Raw genomic sequence first — 19,537 nt, 5'->3', positions numbered from 1 at the left:
ATCATACCATTGGATGAGGATTTATTGACGTAGTGGCGTCAACCAAGAGAAAGTTGCACATTGGTAGCTTGAGCGACTTTAGTTTTGACAACACATATATTGGCCGAGTGGACTCTGCACAGGTACGTACATAACAGAAATTTATTAATATTGTTACTTTTTTTAAATTTTATAAATGACATTAAATAGCTAAATGAATAATACACAGATGACACTGCAGTTTCGTAGCATAATGTCCTAACGTTTGGTACCGTGATCACAGTTAATTAATGGATAGGCGTTCATTCATTGTACAAGTGTTGCGTGCGTTGTCCTAGATCAATAGAGTCCTTCCTGTAGCACATAACACTGTTTGGAAACAGTAGGGTCGTATGCAGTTGAAAATGTTTGACTGTTGAGTAAAGAATAGTTGAACAGATCTCTTAAGTGCTGCTCATCCTCGATGTAACAGATTCAGCCATGGATCTGGTGCTCAAAGTGTCCGACTACTACATCCTGACCCCGTATGTGTACCCGTCGTCCTGGCCCGAGGACGGGGCGCTGCGCCAGTTGATCAGCCTGCTGCTGGTGACTAACCTGGGGGCCGCGGTGCTTTACCTCGGACTGGGCGGGCTAAGCTACTTCCTCATCTTCGACCACAAACTCATGAAACATCCACAGTTTCTGGAAGTAGGTTCTCTTTCCTTTAAACCTATCACAAAATCCTCACTGAAAATGGAAATCATTTGAGAGTATGAGTAATAACAGTGGGGTTTGTTGACAACATTATTGTTTGTTGGCTTTCTAAATCCCATGTCTAGTAAGAGACAAAAATGGGAGGGAAAATGTATTGTTCAGAGATTGTTGTTTCTCCACAGAACCAGGTATGGAGGGAGATCAAATATGCCATGACATCACTTCCTGTGATCAGTATTCCCACAGTAGCCTTGTTCTTTGCTGAGGTCAGAGGTTACAGCAAACTGTACGACAACGTCAACGAATCTCCCATGGGTAAAAGCTGAATTCATACATGGAAAAAGGTTTTATTAGCAACGTGTTCCAAAACAACTTATAATGTGTGTGTGCATGTTTGTATGTGTGTTTCAGGCTGGCCTGGTGTGTTATTCAGCATGATATCTTTCCTTTTATTTACTGATATGTGTATCTATTGGATTCACCGGTTCCTGCATCACAAACGTATTTACAAGGTAAGTGTGCTCTAACAGTGATGTCTCCCAGATGCTGTAAAACTGTGTGGTCCTTTCCCAGTGCTAAACTCTTAGTTGGATGCCATACCCAAACCATACCTTTTAAATCATACTCATACAATCTAAAACCAAGGACCAATAATCAAATAAAGAGATGATCTAATAACTGTATTTCTGTTGCATCTTGCTAACCTCAGAACTTCCACAAGCCGCACCACGTGTGGAAGATCCCCACGCCCTTCGCCAGCCACGCCTTCCACCCCGTGGACGGCTTCCTCCAGGGCCTGCCCTACCACATCTACCCCTTCCTCTTCCCCCTGCACAAGGTGTTGTACCTGGGCCTCTACGTCTTCGTCAACATCTGGACGGTCTCCATCCACGACGGGGACTACCGTGTTCCCCGCCTCCTGCAGGAGGTGGTGAACGGCTCCGCCCACCACACTGACCACCACCTGTTCTTCGACTATAACTACGGCCAGTACTTCACCCTGTGGGACCGGCTAGGCGGCTCCTACCGCCACCCCTCAGCCCTCCTGGGCAAGGGCCCCCATGACCTCATACGCAAGCTGATGATGGATGGGAAGCTAAGTGCTAACACCGATAAAGTTAATGGGTGCGCTAATGCTGATAGCCACATGAAAGAAAGTATGCCAAGAAGTAAGATGGAGTAGTTTTTGAAATCTTAAAGGGAAATTTGACCAGATTTTTCATATTCAATTGCCCTTCTTTTTAGTTGTTTCAATACATGCGATGAGAGTTGGTACATTTCAACAAAATAACTGATAATAATCAAAGAGTTGACTATTTTGCCAAACATATTTTAGATTGACATGCCATTTTTATCCATCTTAAATTATCTGCAGTAATTCCTTGCTAAGCATGTTCTTGATTAGGATAAATCAATCTTGTAATGGAACTGTAAGTCATGTGTATTGACTGATTAACAGGGACAATATTTAGAGGATTCAAATGGCACAGGATGCTGGAGTCTGATAATGCAGTAAATACGTGTTTGCGTTCCTTAACCTATTACTTCTTTTGAATGAAAGTTTTACTATGCTGAGGGAGCTAGGTATGAATTGTATGTATATAATAAAATATGTATACAGTGTATATAAATACTGTATATCTCACAATCGAGTGAATGTCAAAATGGAACCCTATTCATATGTTTGGTTCTCCCAGATTGTTTCCAATCCAGTCTTCTACTTTTATGCTATTTGGAGCTCTATACTTTTTAATAAGTGAGCAAAAGCAATCTTTAATGCAAAACAGGACAATGCAAAGAAATCAAGGAATGTCAACTTAAGTTGTAGGAGTGGGCCATGCTTGAAGTTGGGTTGTGTAGTTACTAATATTCAGTATCTCGAGTCATCATCATTCTTAATGTGGAGAAACCTTCCTTGCAAGGGTGACTCCTCAGCTCTGACAACCTTGAGTTCTGAGACCTCATCTGGAGGAAACTGAGCAGGTCTTGGATACATAGAGATGTGTGTATGTGAAGCCCTCTGTGGCATGCTTGCGTGTAAAAGGGCTATACAAATACATTTTGATTTGATACAGACTAAATAAAATGACAGGAATGAGCATCCCAAATCTATCAAGAAAATTAATTGCGATCACACTTGCCACGAGGCCCCAAAAGAATAACTGGGCCAGTTAGAAAGTTTCTCCATCTCACAGGCCTCTTAAGGTGAGATGCAGCGCTTCAGATGTGTGCAGCTAATCTGACATCTGTCAAGGATAAGTCCACAGACTCCAATAACATCAGTGGTGGCACGTGCCCGCTCGGTATGACAGGAACAGTGGCACACTGCCTCCAGGTGAGAGGGGACAGGAGCGGCAGCTGTTTTACTACCCGCGACTCCTAACATGTGTGCGAAGTCTCGAATCGGATAACGACCCGTCGAGACTCCATATTATCCAAGTGTGAGTACACCGGATCACAGAGCAGGTAGGACATTTTAACATTTCATGACAATTAGTAGACAGATTAAATTATTTTACAACATTGAAAAAGTTTATCACATTTTGAGTAACTCATGTTTAAAAACGTTATTAACTTTATATATATTAAAAAGTATAAGTCATGGGTCATAGTTTTGCACCCAAAAAATGCAAAAGTTGTGTCATATTATGTAATATGTATAAGTGTATATATATATAACGTTATATACTTTTTTAAACCGGAAAAGCTAGTGTGGACTGTCGGGGCCAGCTTCATGGAAATGCTGTTTCACACTCCAGGAAGGGTTTGTGGATGAACCCCTCGACCAGCTGGCTAGCGTTCGAGTAGAAAAAACAAGGAGGAGGCAACATTGGTGCATTGTACAATATGGAGCTCAGACTGACAAACCCAGCGTGTAGAGTTTTACTATGTGGATTTACGTTAAGTATTATTTTTGGTAAGTGTGTCACGTTTTGATAGCCTAATACAACTATCTAGGCTAGCTAAGAATCCTCCGCAAAACGCTAGCACTACTGTAATTTAGCGCTAGCTAGCTAATATAGCTAGGTAAGCTAGTAGATATCCGACGGTAAGGTAGCCAATTTACGCAGCTGTTGTGTTTGACATAGGACGGTACGCGAGTGCTAGGCTATTAGCATCCGACATTGTACTTGGTTGTACTATTTGCCTGGATCCATTCATGGTAGATAGCTTCTATGGTCAATGTAGTAGCTATCGTAGCATGTCGCCTCCTACTTGGCCATGTATTTAGTTAGCTAAATACATAGAACCTAGCTTCGACATCAGACAATTAGCCTCATGTCGATATATACCGAGCATAGCTCGCAGGTTTATGACGACCGTAAACAAAGAGTGAGCGCTCATTAATCCCAATCAGTGGGTGTGAAATGAGTCGTGATGTTGACATAATAACAATCATTTTTACATGTGGAGTTTTCCCATGCACTAAATATTGTTGAGCAATAATCACTGACATTTCTTATTGATCGCGCCACACAAATAATAGCCTAACTACATTCCTGTCCCAGATGGTTATGCTACCTCCTGTGAGATATCATGTCTGTAGCCAGAGGGCTTGGCTTGTTGGATTTCAAAGGCGAAGGTTTGCAGGAATCAGTAAAAAATAAAATGTATATACATATCGTATGTCCAGGTCTGTATATCTTCATATTTAATAAAGCTATCAGAACAACTCATTGGTATAGCATTTGACTGTAGATCAAGAGGGTCGCGGGTTAAAATCACCCCCTATACGTCACTTTTGAAAAACGTCTGCCAAACCAATATATTTTAATAAATACCATTAACAACAGGCATCTTTAATAGTGTTGTCTTTGGTATGTCACTGTTGCAGGGATCCTTGCTTAAGCAACTCTACAGGAGCTTACAGTTGAACTAGTTGCCTGAGTAGAGTACCTAATTTGTTTATAAAATGGTCCTTAGCACATGATAAAGATACATAAAGTAATGCAGTATAATATTTGGTTAAGAAGTGAAACAGATTGTCCTCTCGTTCATCAGGTACGACTCCCAGTGCAGCAATAGACGTGTACACCCCTCCAGAGCTGTTGGTGGAGAACGGCACCACAGGGGTCCTCAGGTGCTCCTTCAGATCTCGGGAGGTGATCAGCAGCCAGGCGTCGGTCGCCTGGAACTTCCGTCCGCACGGAGCAGATCCCTCCAGCTCAGGAATTTCGGTGAGAACCTGTTTATGTATCCCTGCACTCCAGGGAGCGTTCTTCAGATCCCCAGATCCAAGGACAAGCTGCTTCCGGGCATTATACTGCCATGTGAATAAGAAGGTGTGGCCAGACTTGTTCATGGTCCTGTTGTTTCTGCCAGCAAGTTGCCACTCATTTTGTAGGTTCTTGATATGAAACTGCATGTTTTGTCATTGTTTCTGGGTTAAGCCATTTTGACATTTAGCAATTATTATTATTTTATTCCATTGAAATATTCTCTTTTTTCGATCAGATATTCTACTACAGTGCTGGGAAGGAGTTCCAGGGAAGCTTGCCCCAGTTCGTAGATAGAATCAAGTGGGTGGGAGACCTGAACAAGAAGGATGTCTCCGTCCAGCTGCTGCAGGCTCAGTTCAATGACAACGGCACCTACCTATGTGACGTGAAGAACCCTCCTGACATATCAGGCACCCCCTCTCGCACGGAGCTGAAAGTCGTTATGAAAGGTGAACATACTTAGATAGCAATAGATAGATAGATACTTTATTAATCCCGTGGGGAAATTCAGGTATCTCTCACAGCTCTCAAACCAACAACAACCACACACAATATGTACAGACAACACGATACAATACAAACAGACAACACAACAAGGCCATGTACAGAGTAGATAAGATAAAAACGTAGAACATAGGGTGCTGAGCTGCCCGCTGCTGGACTGTCCTGCCAGGACACGGCGGAGGGGATGACCGACACCGCCCACGATGGCCAAGAGCTTGCCCCGCATCTGTATCTTCACAACAGTCACCGCCTTCCTGACCAGTCTGTCCAGCCTTAGTGTATCCCTTCCACTTTGCTCCAGCTCTGCACCCGCGGATCGGCTCTTGAAGCTCCGCAGTTTAGACTACTACTGTGGGGTTAGGACTGAAACACATGCCTTATTTGAAAAGGGACTGGCCATACTTGGTGTGGTGTTCATGTCTGTTTACAGTCATGTTGTCTGTGCTTCCCAGAGTCCCTCCCTCAGACCAGTACAGGTGTCATAGTGGGCGCTGTGTTCGGTGCTGTCATTGGTCTCATCCTTATTGCCTTGGTTACCTGCCTGATCATTAAGAGGCACCAAACCCAACATGACTACGAGGGGTAAGTGATCTGCTGAGCACTGCTGCATCAGGTCGCCAGGGGCTGGGGTTCAGGGGCTGGGGTTCAGGGGCTGGGGTTCAGGGGCTGGGGTTCAGGGGCTGGGGTTCAGGGGCTGGGGTTCAGGGGCTGGGGTTCAGGGGCTGGGGTTCAGGGGCTGGGGTTCAGTCAGTTCCATCAAGTCAGTCCTGTTTTTTAATTGAATTCATTCAAACAGAACTGACCTGACGTGAACAGTAAGTGTGTTTGTTATTGCTTTGATGGGAATTGCGTTTCTACAATTACAAAATGGTGTTCTCTCGTGCATTCAACGTACTGTGTTTAAACCCACTTACTGCATGCATCTAAAGCCATCACAATGACCTCAGCAGTAATATGCACAGATGTGCTTAACTGTCTGTCCTTGAAGAGCGGTGTGCATCTAGTGGTCTAGTACAGCAGCTGTGTACCTTAACAACTAAGGGCACCTAACCCTCACCTCAGGGAAGACCAAGTTGCTCCTCACTAGAGAAACGGGTGTTTATTGCTTGAATTTTCAGGGGTAATACAATAACTGTTTTGGTGAGTTAACCAAACAATGTCTTGTCAAAAGTGACCCTAGGAGAATGCCAAGATGTAAATAGCATCAAATAGAGTCAATTTATTCTCACTCAGTCAACATTATCATTAAGATCATTGAAGAATCATTTTGTTGTCCAAGTCTGGAAATAGAAAGTTAATTCAGACCTTTGATCGGAACCCCCCTCCCAAAAAAGATAAGCTGTCACTAGCTTGAAGATAAAACTTAGTTTAGTTTAAGTTTAAGTACCAAGGATGTTGATTTCCCAAATATCAACATTGATATTTTCACATATACTACTATACTCCTAGGTGCAGTTTAAACAAGTGCATCATGAAGCTTGGCATGTCATCTAACACCCGTGTCCTGTCCTGCTTGTCACCTCTCTGCTAACCACTAATGTGTCACCTGAGGCTCGCTGGTTACTGTCCTCCACTTCACTCCTTTAGAAGTCATACATGTCCATAGGTCTCCTCATAAGAGTCCTGTAATGTATGAAAGGATTGCAGTTGTAGCATTATCAGACAAACAATGTTCAGGGAATAATAATCAGCTAAATAATGTGTAAGTAGCATTCCATTATCTTGAATTGAGCAAATATTTGTATGTAAGTTACTGCAGAGAGATCTTGCAGAGGGGCAGTTATCCTCCTCTGCCCCTTCCCAGAGTTTAGAAGCAGTGTTGATCTGCCTAGACAAGGGAGAAGCAGCTCGCTGCGAGAGCAGGGCTGATATCAGCACAAGCACCTCTTCCCTGCTCTGGGGGGCTCTCAGGGTTACCCAGCGGGCCTGCTACTGTTTAGAATGGAGACTGTTATGACAGACTATTTGCATGTTTTCCCTGAAACCAGATTAGGATCATGGCAGAGACCCACTACTGCAGCAGGGTTAGATCTGTCTGCAGGGCCTCCCCTGAGATCCGGCGGTGTTTACAGCTCAACATCATTAGCCTGATACATTACTGGAACATTTTGGGAGAGTTGAGGCAGACCTGTGTGTGTCACACATGTAACTAGCATTAAACTAACACTGTAAACTAATAATATAGAACTAAACGGTGATAGAAGCCCATGCAGCCCCTCCTATCTGGATTGTTTGGTCCACGGTAGGTAGTCACTACCGTGAACTGCATGTCCACTAATCTCTCAAGTAGATCTAACCTAGCTTGGCTCATCTGTTCCACACCCTCAAAGGTCCAGAACGTCGTACTGTCTGGACTGAATTGATGTGACCGACCCAGATTTTGATGTTCATATCGCCATAGGACTCTTGCTCTCGGAACAGTCAGTGAATTCATATCTAGGGGCATAACCATCTCTCATTGCATTTTTTGTCCATCTCCCATATCTGTCTGTGTCTGTCTGTGTCTGTCTGTCTGTGTTCATGCCTCGTGCCAATGCTTCATAAACTGCACAACGCACCACACACACACACGCGCACCACACACACACACACCCCAGCTGCACGTCTGTGGAGAGTATGAGCTCCCACGCGGCCCGCCCGGGGAAGAAGCCGGCGTCAAGCTCAGAGGGTTCGCGTTGCAGCAGCCCCTCCGCCCCGCTGCAGGTAGGAGCTGTGAGTCACCCCGCCACCCACGGACACCAGGGGGTCTATTCACTCTCACAGGGGGGTCAGCACCCAGGGACACCTCACAGGGAAGAAGGGGGGGGGGGGGGGGTCAGCACCTAGCATGACCCCTCTCTAGGCTTACCAGAACATGACCACAGGGTTGCTGACCTTTGAACTCACTGGCCTGCATGCTCTTATATTGTTTGCTCAGTGAACAACCGTCTCCATTGCAGCCATGACCACTTTTTTCGCCCAGTCGGGTAGGTAGTTAGGTTTGTGGTTCAGTTTGCTGATCTTGTGACTGTAGGCCATGAAACAGGCTTCTCTTTCTTCACGAGACACGTGATGAGGCAGACCTGCAGAAGTGAAACTCATTCCTCCTCAGAAACCCTCAGTCTGAAGATCCTGTGTTCCAGGCCTCTCCCCTGGTGTTGAACAACACGGCCTCATAGCATCTTGTTGACACCCAGAATGCTGTGGCCGTGTTCAACATGCTAACAGAAGGCACTCAGTCCATAACCCACTTTGGTCCTATGCCCTTATCACTATTCTACATAATTACTTAATAATGACATAATTATTCCCCTCTTCTGTTTAACATGATTTTCATGTCTGTCCTTGTACTTCCCACCCAGGGCCCGGTGATCTACGCCCAGTTAGACCACTCAGGAAGCCAGAACCCCAACTCCTTCCACAAGATGGAGCCAGTGGTCTATGCTGACATCCGGAAAAACTAGTACTTGGTGAGAGGAAGCAGAAAGGGACAGGCCACCGTAGCTCGCTGCTGGGGGGGGGGGGCGGGGTGGGGAAGGGGGGGCGGGGTGGGGAAGGGGGGGCGGGGTGGGGGGGGGGATCGCTGTTTCATGTTCAAAATGTTTAAGTTCTGTCTGCTGAAAGCGTTACATATGCATGTGTGATCAAAAATCATGTATTCTAAGGCTTTAAATCATGAAAAAAATAATACACTCCTAGTTCACTATATTACTGTGTAAATATGTAGGATTGAGTTGTTTTCTAAATACAGGGACCATGGAAACAAACGATGATTTAATTCCAAATATATCTTGCGAATGTCATACTAGTTGAAGATTTGACGTCTTAAGATATTATGGTACAAAACCAGTAATGCATTTTTGATGGTGTAGATTAGAATGGTAATGGTTATTAGTTGTCTTTTTATGCTTTACTGAAACGTTGCCTGTTACTCCTCTCAACAGCAAGTTCAAATGAAAAATTTAACAAATGAATGCAAACTTATTCCAAATGTGTCTCCAGATTATGTACACTGTTTTTTGCATGTAATTTATTTACTATTCATGTGAAATCCTTCATGTCTTATGAGAGCAGTTTAAACAGGGCTCTGTAGTGTAGTTTGACTGTTATATAATGCCTCAAAGACATTCCTCTTCCATCTTGTGGAAGTTATGGGCCAAATATCAACCATTAACATTTTTTTTTTTATCACTGTGCTTTTGAACTGGTTTTGTGCTTTACAATGCATTTAAATGTATTTTGCTGGATTTTATTTTTAATGCTTAAATGCCAAATCTATCTTTTCCATTGAGTTACAGTCATTCGTTTGCATCATGAATCAGTTTGATCTTGAAGTTCTTTTTGATCTTTGATTCCTGATGCAGTTTCCCCCACCTCTGATAAACATTTGTGAATAAGATTAGTTCTAAAGTATAGTGCTACTTACTGTTATCATTCTCTCTATTCTAAAGCCTAAATGATTTCTTGGCTCAAGGAACGTCTATAGAGCGTTTCAGAATTCAAAAAGTTTATATTGTTTATCATGTTATGTTTGTCCAAAGTATTAGTATTATTATTATTATTTTTGCATGGCTCGTGCTTCTGATAGTCCTCTTCTACTGGCTCGTGTTAGAAGGTGTTTGTGATTGTATCTTTCATATGTCTGCAGTTTCTTGGCATTCATCTCTGACCATGGCGAATATCATTCCTTTATTACCAAGCTGCCAGCTTCATCTGTTGTGAAAGGAGAATGTTTAAGAGTTAGGAATGTTAGCTAAAGGGCATCGCTAAAGAATGCTGGACTTCCTTAACATTCCATGTTGTGCTTATGTAGTAATACATGTGTACTTTATATTGTGGTAATACTCATGAATTCTAAAAACGTTTTAAGCTCTAGAAATTACTGTGTGACATCATTTGGAAGAGTACTGTTTTAAATACCCATTCCTATGCTGAGGCTTGTCTGTTAAGTAGCTAATTATACCCGGAGTGTCCAGGCCAGTAGTAGCACCTTCCTAACCCTGATCTGCAGTCTGTCTGTCAGAGCCTGACAAGTCTGCCTGCGTGTCTCAAGGACACGACAACCATCCACAGCTGCCGGCCCAGGCCGACTGCTGTCATTGGTCTGGTAGTGGATCTCTACTTAGTGGATCTATGCTGTCATTGGTCTGGTAGTGGATGTCTACTTAGTGGATCTATGCTGTCATTGGTCTGGTAGTGGATCTCTACTTAGTGGATCTATGCTGTCATTGGTCTGGTAGTGGATCTCTACTTAGTGGATCTATGCTGTCATTGGTCTGGTAGTGGATCTCTACTTAGTGGATCTATGCTGTCATTGGTCTGGTAGTGGATCTCTACTTAGTGGATCTATGCTGTCATTGGTCTGGTAGTGGATCTACACTTAGTGGATCTCTGCTGTCATTGGTTTGGTAGTGGATCTCTACTTACTGGATCTATGCTGTCATTGGTCTGGTAGTGGATCTACACTTACTGGATCTATGCTGTCATTGGTCTGGTGGTAGTGGATCTACACTTACTGGATCTATGCTGTCATTGGTCTGGTGGTAGTGGATCTACACTTACTGGATCTATGCTGTCATTGGTTTGGTAGTGGATCTCTACTTACTGGATCTATGCTGTCATTGGTCTGGTAGTGGATCTACACTTAGTGGATCTATGCTGTCGTGTTTTTAGAGCCACTCCAGTCCCGGCCTTCTGGCAGGAGACAGCATCCTGCTGGAAACATCTGTTAGCTAACGGAGGCAGTGTTGCTGTTTTGATATCCTGTCAAAACGTTGCTCTACTTGTGTTCATAAGACCCAGTGCTGTTAGTTTGTAGGTGCTGTTCTACCTCCACATTCAAAGCATGTCTGGGACGCACTATACCATTTCCAAAGGCACTTAAATCTTTTGTTTTCCACAATATTCTCTGAATGGTGCATGGAGACAATCCATGTCATGTCATTGTGTTCAGGCTTCTAGATCCTTCCAGATTCTGTCTCATCCCTGTCATCTGTACTGATGAAAGAGACAGAGACACAGAGAGAGAGAGAGAGAGAGAGAGAGTACGTAGACACAAGATCAGAGTTCCCTGGATTCACCTGGTCCCTGAAGAGCAGGTGTACCTATGTGTTGGACACTCCGTGTATAATATGTGGAATCATTTTATGCTTGTTTGTATCTCATATCTTAAATTGTTGCACAATCTGCACTATGTCCTGTGTGTGTTTTGTAAAACTACAAAGCACTCTGATTTAAGTTTTCTTCCCAGCTTCTGTTTGATGTCGTAAAACTGGAATGGAGAACATTTAGTGCCTTTGCATTTCATCTACTAACTTGAACACCTGCTTAATATGGAAAAGATAAGATACATTTATTTTCCTTCGTTACTTTTATACACACTCCTTTGTATCTGATGGTCTGATTTTATATAAAAACTTCCCAACTTCACATCTGTGTCATGACCCAGGTCTGTATTTGGTTAGCAAGTTCAGTGCAGTCCACTGCAGGCGTGTAGCCTGGTGTCTGCACCCGTGTTGCTGCACCCTTGTTGCTCCAGGTGCGTAGGCTTCAGAATCAGAATTTGTTTTTATTCGCCACGTAGGTTTACATAAACACAGAATTTACTGTTGCCGGAAGGTGCAAAAAATAAACATATTCATATACGGATCTTCAATCAAAGTATAAAAGTACAGTAGTCTAACTAATCCTAGGAACTAACAATAACTTTTTTTTATGTAAATGATAAAATATAAATAAAATATATATATGTATGGGCAATAGTGCAAATAAGGTGGCTTGTGCGTGGAGCAGTAGGTGTCGGATGGACTAATAATGGATAATAGTTAAGGCGGCAAGCTGAACACATCAGCTAAGTTTGTTGATGCTGGTAAAGAAATTCAGTTTGTTTTGGGGAAACGATGGGTTTCTGTAGAAGAGAGATTTGAAAGTCAACATCACGTGATTCCACAGAACTTCCAGATAAGTGAATTACATGCAATTGAGATGAAAATCATTTCCAGATAAGGAGAAAAGTCTTTGTGAATGCATTCTTTCCCCATAAAGTATTTGTTCTAGTTAGGGTTACCAAAGTTACCAACAGCATGGCACTCAGCCCATTTGTCATGTGGGAACCAGTTGTTCAGGACTCAGTTAATCAGGTCATGAGAGAGAACTGGTCTAACATGCAGAGGTGTCCGGTTTCTACTGTGATCTGCACCTGCCTACTCCAACACTAGTGGGAGATTAGTCTTCCTTTAGTAGAAGGTCTTAGTCAGGCATGCAAACTCACCTTTTTGAAACCGAAATGGGTAACCTACGTGATTCCGATGAGAAAATATTTGTGTGGGGGGGGTCGTGGCCAACACAGCATTTTACCCGTGTTTCGCAACTTTACAACTGGCTCTGGAACCAATTGTCACTCCTAATGCCTAAACCTCAAAGCCAATCAGAGGCAGAGTGGGGAGAGCTTTTTATTTTTAAGTCTGCAACACTGAGCAGTCCGTCGACAACTGAACCGAACTGAAGTTGAACACTGCTGAACTGCAGAACGAAATGCCCGTCGGAAAGCAAGCTTACGGTTTTGCTCTCAAAGTGCACCAGATTGATGGGTTTAACTTTAAAATGTAATACATTTTCTTAATTAACACTTTATTAATTAAAGACAATGATACAATTACAAAAACACCATACTCCCTTGCTACCCTTAGAACATCTACGTCTAAATCATTGTTTGAGGAACAGAATAGTTCAGTGATTTCACAGTGTTGCTTTATACAGTTCAGAGAATAGGATTTCACCTGAAAATATGATTCCAGTGTTTTTTGCAGAACAATATTTCAAACTATGAAAACTATTCACTATGAAAACAATCCAACAATGTATACACCCTAATACACAAATAATTGTTCTGGTTTACATTTTTTCTTTTCAGTTTATGGTTCAGTAAATAACAAATGAAACAACTCATGTAATATTATACTGACTAATGCTACATTAAATGATCGGTATACTGCACTTCTGTGTATCTCTGTTGAGGTGAATGATGAGGTCATTCTTCTGCACCCACACGTGTACTTCACTGGAAGTGCTTTTGTTTCCTTGTCTCAGCACATCCTTCCCCATCATCACTGGTTGGATTGGGACGGTAAAAGCAGGATTTACAGGAATACATTTGCTTTCATAGTATCACCTGTGTGTGCATCAGCTCATGCTCTTCATTCCCTAGTCTGACTGACAGGAACGTTTCAGGGCAACCACTGTATACCTGCTTACTTAAATATCACCATAAATTACAACCTACACAGGCACAAAGTGAAACAGTATGTTTGTGCTGAGCTATAGTATAATCACATAAATACTTTTTTAATCATGTTCACAGTATTCCATGGCAACAGGCTGACTGACTGGTCAGGCTAGCAGAGGCCGCTCTGGGGCATCCGCTGGGTGACGGTGGCACAGCCGAGGTAGCTGGTGCTGCGCGGCATGGCCAGATCCTCCATCAGCTCTCCGCTCGCGGGGCAGAAAGACCAGATGCTGGGAGAGGCAGCGGCCCGCTCCCCCCTCCCGCCGAGGATATACACCTTCCCCTCACACACTGTCAGGCCACAGCCCTCCTGTCACACACACACAGCAGAGGAGTCAGATGGAAGGTTCTTTGGAATACCAGAGAACTTCCTTATCAGGATCAGGTTTGCGATATGATCAGACACGTCCCTATGATGTAACCAACAGATGAAAGATTAAATTGCAAATACTTTAGGATCTAGCTGGAGTAACTTTGTTAATGCAGCCTACCAGTTTCATTGAAACATCAGATACTGCTCTCCAAGTGTTGGTCTTTGGGGTGTAGCTGTAGATTTTGTCCATCTGTCCTCCTGCTACATAGATGGCGCTGTCGAGCACGGCTGCACTCAGACCTGTCTGAGAGAACGGGCAGCAAGCAACAAACACCCAGCTGTCCTCCTCAGGGTCGTAGCACTGCACCTGTTACACACAACAACAGACACACAAGGCACTAAAGGCACATGGCTTGCACAACTACATTTCATTACCTTAAAAAAGTGCCAGTCTGTTTACAAAACAATACAGCTTCCAAATGTAGATTTTAGTTGTGGAATGAGCCCAATTCCAAAGTCTGTATGAAAATTAAATGTTGTTTTTTCCCCTTGTGTGTGTAAGGGAAGGTACAGTTTCAATGATCACAGAGGCTAATTGAAATATGAGGAAAAACCTAGTTTAAGAAATGGAAATTCATTTGATCCAATTGCAGATCTTGTGTTACATAGGAATGTAGTCAACATATTTCCTTGACTATCATGTGCCAGTAGGCTGAACGATTTCCATTCCATAGTATTTCAGTCATATGGGGAAGGAAATTCCATCTCTGAAGTGTATGAAGTCATGATCAATGGTTTACCATTCAGATCATGTTTGTGTTAAGTAGGTTCTCCTTCCTGATCCTCACCTCGCTGGTGTTGCAGCCGTTGCTAACGGCGCCCCCGATGACGTAGACCTTCCCGCCGCAGCCCGCCGCCGCCGCACCGCTCACAGGAAGAGGCAGCGGAGCCACTTCCTTCCACTGGTTGTCATAGCTGCTGTAGACCTCCACACCTGACAACGGCCCCATCCCCATCCCACTGATGCCTCCAACCACATACAGCTGCAAGGGTTATGGTTAAACAAACACAACCACACTGGTCACTGACCGACAGAGCCACATGGTCCACAGTAGATAGTAACTGCTCGTGAGACTGTGCAGTGTTGAGTACTGAGGTGTTTTTGGAGCACCAGTGGATGCGTGGTAAAGGCGCTCACCTTCCCTAGCAGGGGGGCCATGGCGTGGAGCCGCCTGCCCTGGGCCAGGGGGGCGACCCGGAGCCAGTGGTCCAGCTGGGACATGTAACGCCAAACGTCTGAGCTGTTCAGCTGCCCGCCTGCAGAGACACACAACATCAAACTAGGAAAATGTAATCTCATCCTTTTTTGGCCAATATTTGTTGGGAGGGTCTAAACGGAGCTTTGTAAAATAAGCTTTGTGAAGCATTTCCACCAGCATACAAGACAAATGTAATATCCTACAAAGTTACACTTGTTTTTTTCCCTTGACAGTGATTAGCGTTAGTTCCACACGCTACACTAGTATGCTTCATGTAGCTTTAGATTCTGTCACTTATAGATTAAAAGGTATTTACAAACCTCTTATAGTGGAAAGACCCAAGCGATGTAACTGTCATTACCTGATATATAAATGTCATTCTGTAGCTCACAGGTGGCAAACTCTGTCTTTGCGTAACCAGGCATGGAGGCACCTGGCGTCCACTCCTTGGTGTGGGGGTTGTGTTTCTCTGTAAACGACAGCCTCTGGAAACTGTTCTTGTTGGTGCCCCCGATCAGCACAATCATTTCTGCTACGCCCAGCACCCTGAACACAGACAGCTCATTGTTCAAACACACTACCAAGTCTTCACCACAGCAGAATCCTCTTTTCTGATAGGAAACCGTTGTTCTGTGTAACCTAGAGATGCAGACTAACCTTCTGGGCCTGGGCCTGGCTAAGTCTCCCTCCTTCCCCAGAACCTGGAACCTTCTAGCCTGCAGCACCAGCCGTCGGCACTCCCGGCAGTCCATCACCAGCTCGTTGTCCTCCACGGTGATGAGGAGGAAGACCGGGTCCACCAGGGGCAGATGCACCAGCTCCAGCAGCTCTCTCAGGGCTCCCTTCCTCTCTCTGGGGTCGTGCTGGACCCACCTCAGCACAGCCTCCAGCAGAACCTCCTCCCGGCACACAGGCAGCTCAACAAGCTCCACCACACGGTCTTTGGCGAGAATCAGGAATTCCTCGTGCTTGCACACCTCAGCGAAACTTCTGAACAGCAGAGTCTGGCACTGGCCGGCCAGCTGGGTCAGGGAGAAGCACCTGGCAAAGTCCAGGATGCCCAGACAGTTGGAATAGTCAAGCAGCTCCTCCAGGAAGACAACGCAAGCCCTCCTCAGCACATCCACATTCAGGAGGTCTGCAGCTTGGTAGACGGTCATGACGTTCTCCTCGCACAGCACCGCCTTCCCCTCGTACATGAAGTTGATGAGGGTCTCCATGGTGACGGCAGTGATGCCCTGCATGTGTACGACCGCCTGGCTGCTCTCAAGAAACGGCCCCTGGAACATGGAGCGGAAATAGAGGCTGGAGGCGCTGAGGGTGGCACGGTGGCAGGGGAACTCCCCTCCCTCCACCTGCAGGACCACGTCCGTGAAGGTGCCACTCTTGCGGTAGGAGTTGAGTACCTGCAGGATGTGTTCTGCGTGGCGCGGGCCCTCGTAGAAGTCCCGCTCCACCCTCTTCTGCTCAGCAGGGTTCCCCAACCCCATCGTACCCAGGAACACAGGGGGAGCTGTAGCTTCTGTGGCTCAACAAGGAAATGTTGACCTTGTTGTGCAAACTGCAAAATGAAACAACTAGTCAGATAGTGTTGGAACAAGGAACAAGACGCACTTGTTCCGGGAGTACAACGGTACTTAAGAAAGATTTTCTGGATCTGATGTTAGTTTAGCTTAAAAAAACACCTCGAAAGTGTCCACAGAGAAACAAAGCTGGAAGCTAGGAAAAAATCCTCTTTAAACCTTCAGAGAGATGGCGACATGTTTCCGCAAGTGGCTGCTAACATAGTATAATTTATTTACACAAGTATATTATTATTTTTGAATTTATAAGCCTTTTTATGTTTAATATTGTTTGAAATAAACGTTCTTCTTTAAAGAAACAGTATTTTGCATCTGTAGCCTATGTTCTTGCACATTTTTTACAAAGTCAAACTCGCTACTATTAAAAGTAATAGTAAAAGTAATATAATAAGTAATAATATAACTTTGTACATAAAGTAATAATGTAACTTAATCACACTACTCTTACTGAACAATAATAAGTAATAACTAATATATTACTTTTTTGAGTAACTTCCCCCAACACTGGTTGTGACTGATTTAACTACTTGTACTCACTGTAAATTATATTACTGTTGCTTGCTATCCTACAGGTACACTCTTGCACTTTTGATGTTCATGTTGTTTAATTGTAACTTGTTTAACTACGTGCTCTTATGTTTCTTCCCATTGGAACTTATTTGCTTTTCACAATGTATGCTTCATGTTTTGGCTACCCGCAATGATTTTGAGGATATCTCGTTGTTTATGATTGACCTATGCACTTTTGTAAAGCTCTCTCTTGGAAGTCGCTTTGGATAAAATCGTCTGCTAAATGAATAAATGTAAATGTTGGCCGACTCATCACAATAGTCTATACTGTAGGCTAAATGTTTCCAAAAGGATGCAACAAAAACATTTTATGGAAATGAAAAAAGTTCTCTAAAATAGGCTATTCAGGTTATGAAAATGTGGATATTACGAGTATGTGAAAACATGGATAACAACCATTGTTATTTAGGATGTATCTAAGATACGGTTTATAGGAAGCATAGTACAGTTTGAAGAATCCATAATTGACTGATTATCAAAGGAGGCTCATTAACAACACAATGACTATATGCACCCACACATTACAGCACAAATACAACTGGATTCTCCATCGCTGCCCCTGCACTGCTTACCAGTCATAACCCTTTAAGCGCTTACTCTTCAACAAGCCGTTGGATCTGTTCTTTTTTTAAATATGTTTTTAAGAAAATATCTTTCTAGATTATCCTCGTATGACTCGAACTTGACTAAACGCTATTGTTCATGTTTATCCATGTAAATTGCTAACGTGAATATGCAAAAGCGCCCAAGTATTTAGGCTCAAGTCGTTTCTATGTCTATTGATGCTATTTTAAATGACTAAATTTAAAAAGTATCTAAAAGTTGTTGAAAAGAGATTGCGCTGTAGTACTTAATGATAATAGCCTATGAAAAATATATATAGTTGACCAACCTTCACTTCAACGAGCAATACGATAGTTCAAGCACGGTGGAAGTATGAAGTCCTCATCAGACGGAATGCTTCGTGTTCTGCCTTTCAGTATGAACTACTTAACTCACTGCCCTATAACTATTATACCTGCATACGATAAAAACTGTTAGAGAAAATACTATACATACCTGTATGCGGGTGGAATAAAGAGGAGGAGCTAGGTATACGATTAGGTAAGGACCATTCGACACAGCTAGGATCGTGAAAGTGGCCTAGATAGTCTTCAGACATTATAGTGGCACCCTCTTTTGGACAAGATTAAACACTGCATCCATGTGGATATTTGAGAAACTGTTATTTTTTCTGTGATCCCGCTTTACAACTGAAAACGGACGCTTCCTGCTTGGAAACACGCAGCCTACGTTTCCTGCTTGGAAACCGTTCCTGTTCTAATGACACACTTGCCTTTTATGAGGAAAGGTGGTTTAATATTAACTTTACTTCAACTACAGTATAATAATCATACAAAGTGGCAGATATGGGATGTAAGTAGGACTAATTTGTTTGTCCACATACTGGAGAGTCTGAGACTGGAGAGAAAGCGAAGCCTTTATGTTTACAGAAGTAGGCTATTTACTTTTCAGCACATCCAAACAAGGCAAGGCAAGTTTATTTGTATAGCACATTTCAACAACAAGGAAATTCTAAGTGCTTCACCTAAAAGCATAAAAATATAATGCAAAAGAAAACAACATAACGCTCATCCTTGGCAAGACACCTGCCAACATGCAACTTTATACAATCAGATTGTAGACCCTACACAGAAACACAAATCATTATTGGTAGATGGAAGTAGCCTACATCTATGTGAACCCTTTTCCTCACTCCAAACTAACCCTAACTTTTCAACTCTTTTGGCTTGGTTGATAGTTATTTTATTTCAATTAGGCTACTTTTGAGGTAGGACTACTACCAATGTTTTTTACATCCATCTGGCCCTGACAGTTGCGTCAACATCACTTTATTTTTTGGCGACGACCATTGGCCTGTTTCATAAAGCGAGTTGTTTTATTCGGTAAACTCGCTGTATGGAGAAGGCCCCAGCAGCTCGAGCACAAAAAAACATGCATGCAGATATTGCGAATTGGCGCTTGGTAGGTATTCTTTTCCTCCTTAAATGAGTTTAGGTTAAAGTGATCATTTAATCATCCCCTTATTAGGTAGAACGAGGTGTGTATGCGCTGAAATTCGACAGACATGTATTTCGTGCCCAAAGATA

At 43.3% G+C, this 19,537-nt stretch overlaps 3 protein-coding genes across 5 annotated transcripts; 2 read left to right on the top strand and 1 right to left on the bottom strand.

Moving 5' to 3' along the window:
* Positions 1–95: 95 nt before the first annotated feature.
* Positions 96–2,313, top strand: sc5d (sterol-C5-desaturase). The gene is made up of 5 exons (XM_067229059.1): positions 96–122; positions 452–669; positions 858–990; positions 1,087–1,187; positions 1,385–2,313. Exons 2-5 carry the CDS (start codon positions 460–462, stop codon positions 1,856–1,858), a joined length of 918 nt encoding a protein of 305 aa, XP_067085160.1. The 5' UTR covers positions 96–122; positions 452–459; the 3' UTR covers positions 1,859–2,313.
* Positions 2,314–3,451: 1,138 nt separating this feature from the next.
* mpzl1l (myelin protein zero-like 1 like) lies at positions 3,452–15,979 on the top strand. 3 transcript variants are annotated; one of them, XM_067229266.1, is made up of 7 exons: positions 3,452–3,592; positions 4,678–4,853; positions 5,131–5,344; positions 5,852–5,981; positions 7,997–8,111; positions 8,741–8,848; positions 15,933–15,979. In XM_067229266.1, the coding sequence occupies exons 1-6, from the start codon at positions 3,523–3,525 to the stop codon at positions 8,840–8,842; spliced, it is 807 nt and encodes a 268-aa protein (XP_067085367.1). In that variant the 5' UTR covers positions 3,452–3,522; the 3' UTR covers positions 8,843–8,848; positions 15,933–15,979. The 3 variants fall into 3 exon arrangements, with proteins under 3 accessions (XP_067085367.1, XP_067085368.1, XP_067085366.1); XM_067229267.1 differs by lacking the exon at positions 15,933–15,979 and having other exon boundaries at positions 7,997–8,102; positions 8,741–8,889; XM_067229265.1 differs by lacking the exon at positions 15,933–15,979 and having other exon boundaries at positions 8,741–8,889.
* On the bottom strand, positions 13,004–18,385 carry klhl35 (kelch-like family member 35). The gene is made up of 7 exons (XM_067229263.1): positions 18,280–18,385; positions 15,892–16,795; positions 15,596–15,780; positions 15,174–15,292; positions 14,824–15,018; positions 14,154–14,342; positions 13,004–13,972 (listed from the first exon to the last, which is right to left on the bottom strand). The coding sequence occupies exons 2-7, from the start codon at positions 16,722–16,724 to the stop codon at positions 13,772–13,774; spliced, it is 1,722 nt and encodes a 573-aa protein (XP_067085364.1). The 5' UTR covers positions 16,725–16,795; positions 18,280–18,385; the 3' UTR covers positions 13,004–13,771.
* Between the last annotated feature and the right edge of the window lie 1,152 nt (positions 18,386–19,537).

This window comes from Osmerus mordax, chromosome 25 (assembly GCF_038355195.1).
Source record: "Osmerus mordax isolate fOsmMor3 chromosome 25, fOsmMor3.pri, whole genome shotgun sequence".
NCBI lineage: Eukaryota > Metazoa > Chordata > Actinopteri > Osmeriformes > Osmeridae > Osmerus > Osmerus mordax.
Note: the sequence above shows the minus strand (reverse complement) of the source record. Positions and strands in the feature narration are given on the sequence as shown.